This window comes from Mandrillus leucophaeus, unplaced genomic scaffold (assembly GCF_000951045.1).
Source record: "Mandrillus leucophaeus isolate KB7577 unplaced genomic scaffold, Mleu.le_1.0 Scaffold199, whole genome shotgun sequence".
In the NCBI taxonomy this organism is placed as follows: domain Eukaryota; kingdom Metazoa; phylum Chordata; class Mammalia; order Primates; family Cercopithecidae; genus Mandrillus; species Mandrillus leucophaeus.
The window spans coordinates 1,436,144-1,443,025 of NW_012102020.1; the positions used below are offsets into that span (position 1 = coordinate 1,436,144).

Here is a 6,882-nt window from a genome sequence, read left to right on the forward strand (position 1 = left end):
CGTCCTCTGAAGCCCTGACAACTCACTAGGGGCCAGCAAGCCCCGGGATCTGCTGGCTCTCGGCCTGCGTCTTTAACAGGGGATGAGTGGGGCCAGCGTCCACCTTCCAGGGTGAGCCAAGAAGGCAGAGCAGCGTCCAGGACTCGCAGAGCTTTCTGAACCTGTGTCCCCTTCCCCGGCCACTTTTCTCATCCAACACATACCTCCCCACGGAAGTCAAAACCCTTCAGAGATGAGAAAGGTCTTTCGGGGTGGCTGGTGGACCGAAGGGAGGAGTCTCCAGAGACAGGGTGGGCAGTGCCGCTGCCAAAGTGAGGGGGCCGGCAGAGTCCCTGGGGCTCCGGCAAGGGAAACAGGGCACCCCACCCTGCCAAGGCCCCTCCTGAATGAGGCTGAGAACTGCAGGGTTGGAGCCCGGGAACCACAGAAACTGTGGCCAGGCATTTTCCACAGGACACAGGGAGCCAGCTCAGGCAAAACCTAGCCTTTCAGAGAGCGGCTGCTGGCACTTCTGCCTAGAGCAGAGGCCTATTCCCTTGACTGGCCCTGAGGTGGGAGGAACGGGGGCCCCGAGGGAGGCCACGGTAGGATATTTTCCCCAGAGACAGGATCTTGCTTTGTTGCCCAGGCAGGTCTTGAATTCCTGGGCTCAAGTGATCCTCCTGCCCCAGCCTCTTGAGTAGTTTACTGCAAGATCTTTTCTGGCCTGAGAAAGGGGGGGTGCCTCTCCTGTCTAGAGGGAGATCGGGCTCTCCCTGGGAGTGGGCCAAGGAGCCTCTTGGAGAGGGTTTCTAGATTTAGCAAATAAAAATATAGGGTACTCAGTTAAATTTGAACTTGCATTTCAGATAAATGCAAGTTTATCTGAATAACTTTTTAGCATATTTCTCATGCAATATTGGCTACATACTTACACTAAAAAAAAAAAAAAATTGTTACCTGAAATTCAAATGTAACTGGATGCCCTGTGTTTTATGTAGTAATCCCAGTCGTGGAAGGAAAAGGATCAAATACAAACCCCCTCATTTCTCTGAGCCTTCTTGGTCCAGGCCACACAGCTAGAAGCCCAAAGGTGGCACTCTTGGAGTCTGACCTCCCCTGGCACATGGCTTGAGATAGTCTTTACCCAGCTCCACTGGTCCAAAAGTAGCCCATAGACCCCCAAAGAGGCCTAGAATCTCTCCCCAGGGCGTCAGGATGGGGCCCCAGGTCCCCACTGGCTGTCCCGTGGACCTCAGGGAATGACGAGGCAGCTCCTTGGTTGCAGCTGCCGCTGTGCTGCCCACTGCTGGCTCTGGGGCCGGACGACTCGGCCTCCTACTAGCCCGGCCAGTCTCTAGACCCCTCCCAGCCTCCATGTCCTCACCTGAGAAAACAGGGTCACAATACCTGCCTTGCCAAGGTGGTGAGGACCAGCGGAGAAAGTGAAAGGGAAAACCCTTATATTCCAAAGCCCACAAGGTAAGCATCCCCCCGCCATAGAGTCCTCTCCCCGGCCACCTGAATGCACGCACAGTCGATGTGACTCTAGTGAGGAGTACGGGCTGCACCCCCAGGCAGCGGGCAAGTCCTGGGCACCCGCTGCCACCACTGGTCCATTGCAGCCCAGCTGCACACACAAATCTCACTTTGCAGGAACTGTTCATCTGCCTTCATAATACAGTTTCTTCTCCCCACTTCAAGGCCTGAGATCATTTCTCTGAGCCTTCTTGGTCCAGCCCACACAGCTAGAAGCCCAGAGTGGTGCCCTTGGAGCCTGACTTCCCCTGGCACATTTTCCAGCTTTTCCAGGAGCCCCAGGGTGTCATTTTTGCTGTAAAACCTCCTCATGCTCCCCAAGCCCACAGCCTTTTGGGTCCGGGGGGTCTTCTCAAATACAGCAAAGCCCGGCCCAGCCCCTCAGTAGTTCTGGAACACTGCGGCTCTCCTGGTACCATCTTCTAATCTGGTGGAGAGGAAAGCAGGTGAACTGGGGACCCTGAGTTGGAGAACCTGCTCTCTGCCCTGTGACCCTGGCCAAGTCTCTCAGCTCCAAGCCTGCATTTCCGCATCTGTAAAGTGGAGCTAACGGGACATGTGCACACCAGGCCACGGTGAGCACAGGCAGGAGGCCGCGGCGTGCAGTGCTCAGGCCTGTGTGGAGTCAGATCCTGGCTCCAAGGAGGAGTCACTGGATCCCCAGAAGCACAGTGGCCTCATCCTTAAAGCAGTGGAGGTCAGGGGTGGTCAGAACAGGGTCATCTTGTAGGGCCATTGTGAGGGTTAAAAATATAATGTATGATAATGATGCATCAAAGTAGGTTCCTCAGTCCTAACAAACATGCCACTCTGGTAGGGGATGTTGATGATGGGGGAGGCTGTAAGTGGTGGGGACGGGAACTCGCTACACTCTGCTCAAGTTTTTTTTTTTTTTTTTTTTTAAAAAAAACAGTTTCACTCTGTTGCCCAGGTTACAGTGCAGTGGCGTGATCTTGGCTCACTGCAACCTCCACCTCCCAGGTTCAAGCAATTCTCCTGCCTCAGCCTCCTGAGTAGCTGGGATTACAGGCAGCTGCTACCACATCCCGCTAATTTTGTATTTTTAGTAGGGACGGGGTTTCTCCATGTTGGTCAGGCTGGTCTCAAACTCCTGACCTCAGGTGATCCGCCCGCCTTGGCCTCCCAAAATGCTGGGATTACAGGTGTGAGCTGTGATTACAGGCCTCTCCACTCAAGGTTTAGAGCAAACATAGAACTGCTCTAAAATAAAATAAAATAATAAAATAAAATAAAATAAAATAAAATAAAACAAATCCCCCCCTTTTTTAATGTATGTGATGAGTTTGGCACAGCTCCTATTAACGACAGGTCAGGGTTCCTTCCCGTCTTTCACAAAAGCCCTGCCTCTCAGCATCCACCCTTCCCAAGCAGTTTGTGGTAGTCGGACTTTTCACTCGGAATCTGTATTTTGAAGGAAATCCATGCCAGGTAATAAACTTGGAGGAGTCCGAATCTTGTTGAGCCACATTCTTCAGCTTTCTGCACAATGATCGCCAGCTGGCACCTCCCTGCACCCACCTCCCCGCCCCACTCACTCTCCACGTTCATAAAGGCAGACTCTCAGCCACCTCTCACCATGGCAGCGCCAGGCAGGCTTACACTCACACACCGCCATCCGCACACTCTTTATCATCAACGATGGCACTTCACAGGTAGCACTGTGGTTCCTTGTCACCAACCCAAGAGAGCCTGCCCTTGCCCACACTGAAATTCACTCCCAGAGCCCCACGACGGGGGAGGCCCACCAGCCCCTCTGGCCTCCTTACCTGCAGAGATCTCAGACACCGCAACCTCCCAGCAGAAGAAGAAAAGGGGCAGAGCCAGACCCCAGAGAGAGCCCATCCTAGCCGGCCACCGCCGCTGCAGAACTGCTGGCCGTCTCACGGGTACCTTTTCCTGCTTCCTCAAGCCAGGGAGGAGGGGCCGCCTCCTGCCGAGGTGTGTGACTGGCTAGTTGCCAGGATGTGGCCACACAAATGTGCAGGCTGAGGGCTGGCAGGTTGAGGCTGTCAGCAAGCTGACCCCCTGCCTTGCTTGCCCAGTAAACACTCCGCTGAAATTTGATTTGAAGATGTGGAATCACTAGCTTTTTTGTTTTTGTTTTTGTTTTGAGATGGAGTCTCGCCCTGTCGCCCAGGCTGGAGTGCACAGCAGTGAGATCTCAGCTCACCGAAACCTCTTCCTCCTGGGTTCAAGCGATTCTCCTGCCTCAGCCGCCCGAGCAGTTGAGATCACAGGTGCCGCCACCACGCCCAGCTAATTTTTGTATTTATGGTAGAGATGGGGTTTCACCGTGCTGGCCAGGCTTGTCTTGAACTCCTGACCTCAGGCGATTCGCCCGCCTTGGCCTCCCAAAGTGCTGGGATGACAGACCTGAGCCACCGCGCCCGGCCAAATCACTTCCACAGTGACACTGACCCTCAGTCTTGTGCTGGGAAGGCCACAGGAGGTCCCGTTTCACCACCTCCCCTCCTGTGCCTGGAGCTGGGGTTTTGATTCAGACCCCGGCTTCATCCCTGGTCCTGGGCATGATTAACTCTATCTCCGAGGGCACATTTCAGAGCCAGGCTGAACCTTCTCCTCCTGCTCTGTAAATGGATAAACCCTACCTCGCCGGGCTGCTGTTGTAAGGATGACATGTGATAGTAAAGCTTTTACACAGTGCCTGCCACACAGCTGATGCTCATCAAAAATATATACATCTTAGGTGCTCAGTAAGTGAGTGGGAACCCTGACATCCGCTCTGATCCTCAAGTGCTGGGGAGAAGAGACAGCTCCCCGGTGTGGGACAAGACTCTGATTCCTAACATCCTTCCATCTTCATCATCCTGTGATCCTGCATCCCAGTCAAAGCCAGGAACATTTGCCAGGCTGAAGGCGCAGGGCTGGGAAGAGAGAAAAGGTGAGCGTGCTCATCTGAGTTTCAGGGCCTAGGAAGAGAGGACGCGGGAGGGTGATGACTCAGAGAAGCTAGAGATTCAGCCATGAGAAGGGACATGCAGTTACTGAATATATTTCCAAACGCCCGAGAGAAGAATCTTCCTCCCTCCGTGTGCCACGGACATGGACTGTTATGGCCGCTGGCCGGTGACCACACAAGGCAGCTTGGGAATTTCCGGGCAGGAGCGCTGATGAAGGCCGCTCTTGAGTAGAAGAAAGCCTGCTGGATCCGCATGAGGGAATCACAACATCTCAGAACTGGAAAGAACTTTAAAACCAGGCTGGGTGCAGCAGCTCACACCTGTAACCCCAGCATTTGAGAGGCCAAGGTGGACAGATCACTTGAGGCCAGGAGTTCAAGGCCAGCCTGGCCAACATGGCGAAACCCTGTCTCCATTAAAAATACTAAAATTAGCCAGGCATGGTAGTGTGGGCCTGTAATCCTTGCTACTTGGAAGGCTGAGGCAGGAGAATCTCCTGAACCCAGGATGCAGAGGTAGCAGTGAGCCAAGATTGCTCCACTGCACTCCAGCCTGGGCGACAGAGCAAGACTCTGTCTAAAAAAGGAAAAGAAAAAAAAAAAATTGGAAGGTCCAGGTTCCATTTCCAACTCTCTCCTTAACACTGACCCAGGAGCTGTGTGAACGTACAAGTTATCTGCTCTCTCTGGGCCTCAGTCAACGTGAACTGCAAGGTCCTTTTGGCCCCGTGGTCTGGGGTTCTGCGTTGGGTGTGTGACATTGTCTTGCAGAAATTTACTCTGCTCTGGGCTGTGCTGCTGGGAAGAAGGAGGGAATGGGAGAGAAAGGGAGGAGGAAGAGGCTGAGGGAGGTCCATAGGGGACAAAACCCAGCACTTGGGGTGGGGATCTTGGACACCATTGATCTGTAGGCTGAGCCCCTTCCATCCTCCACTCAGCCCCAGCTCTTTGCTTATCAAATGAGACAAGGAGCCCCCGGGGGGTGTCAGGTAGAGAGAGGAAGCCAGGGCCACAGCAGGGACTGTATCCTCTTAGACCCCATCTAGTAGCTGCGATCCACTCTGAGGCTCACCCCAAGGGAAGACGGAGAAGAGACTAAGCAAGAATGCAGGTCCTTTCAGCCACCCCAGCCCTCCTCCAGCCCCACCCCTGCAGGGATCGGAGCTTCCTCATTCCAGCAGCAGGGGAGTCCACCCCAGCCTGTTGCAGATGAGGAAGTGAGGAATCCCTGGAAAGGAAGCCTGACTGAAAGCTTCCCTGGGTTTGCTGAATTTTGGATGATTTTCCTCGGTATTTGGGGAAATTTACAAGCCTGGGCAGATGACTGTTAGCCCTGGGGGCCATAACAGGCTTACGCAGAAAGTTCCTGGGACATATTTTCAGCCAAACTCGGCTCTCACCTTGAATGAGCACACGAGGCCAGTTCATTAATTTAACACTCATGTATGGAATTCCTTCTATATGCCAGACATGGCTCCAGGCACTTGGAATACATCACTCAGTAAAAGAGATCCTGGCCTTCATGGAACAACTTTCCTAGTGAAGAGAGACAGCAAACTTGAACCCCAAATATCTGAGAGAGGTCTCAGTTAATTTAGAAAGTTTATTTAGCGAAGGTTGAGGACTCACGTCCATGACACGGCCTCAGAAGGTCCTGGTGACATATGCCAAGGTGGTCAGAGCATAGTTTGGTTTTACACATTTTCGGGAGACCTGAGACATCAATCAACATATGTAAGATGAACATTGGTTCAGTCTGGAAAGGTGGGACAACTGGAAACAGGGAGGGGGCCCCCAGGTTATGGGTAGATAAGAGACAAATAGTAACATTCTTTTGAGTTTCTGATTCACCTTTCCAAAGGGGGCAATTAGATATGCATTTATCTCAGTGAACAGAGGGAGGGATGACTTTGCATAGAATGGGAGGCAGGTTTGCCCTAAGCCATTTCCAGCTTGACTTTTCCCTTTAGCTTAGTGATTTTGGGGGCCCAAGATAGTTTCCTTTCACATTTCTACCGCTTTCCTTTTTAAAATTTTTTGAGAAAGCATTTTAGGAGAAAATGAGTCTCTGGTCTCAGGTTTCATCTGGTCTCTCATGGCTAGGATGGTGTATTTCTAGATGGGTAGGTCCCAAGTTATTAGGAAAGCTCATTTTTAGCAGGTTGTGAAGTCTCATGTCATGTGAAGAAAAAATAGGGGGAGGAAGGGAGAAAAACAACAACAGACAAAAGAACAGTCCTGGAAAAATCAGTATAGGCCACATTACTCTGAAGTTTATACATCAGTAGGCAGGTATGAAAGTGGCTTATGTATGTAAATAAGGTTGCTGTTATTTTCTTCTGAAGTTTAAGTTGTCTAGCTTCAGTTTGCATGGCTTTAAGAAAGCACAGCTTAGCTTTCAAGGACTCAAAATTAGGAAAAAT

At 52.0% G+C, this 6,882-nt stretch overlaps 1 protein-coding gene across 1 annotated transcript in view; it reads right to left on the reverse strand.

Moving 5' to 3' along the window:
* The window catches only part of MUC20 (mucin 20, cell surface associated), a 15,077-nt gene extending 11,696 nt beyond the window's left edge, over positions 1-3,381 (reverse strand). The window contains exon 1 of the mRNA XM_011978709.1: positions 3,306-3,381. Coding sequence (XP_011834099.1) covers positions 3,306-3,381 — 76 coding nt within the window. The remainder of the gene's footprint in view (positions 1-3,305) is intronic.
* Between the last annotated feature and the right edge of the window lie 3,501 nt (positions 3,382-6,882).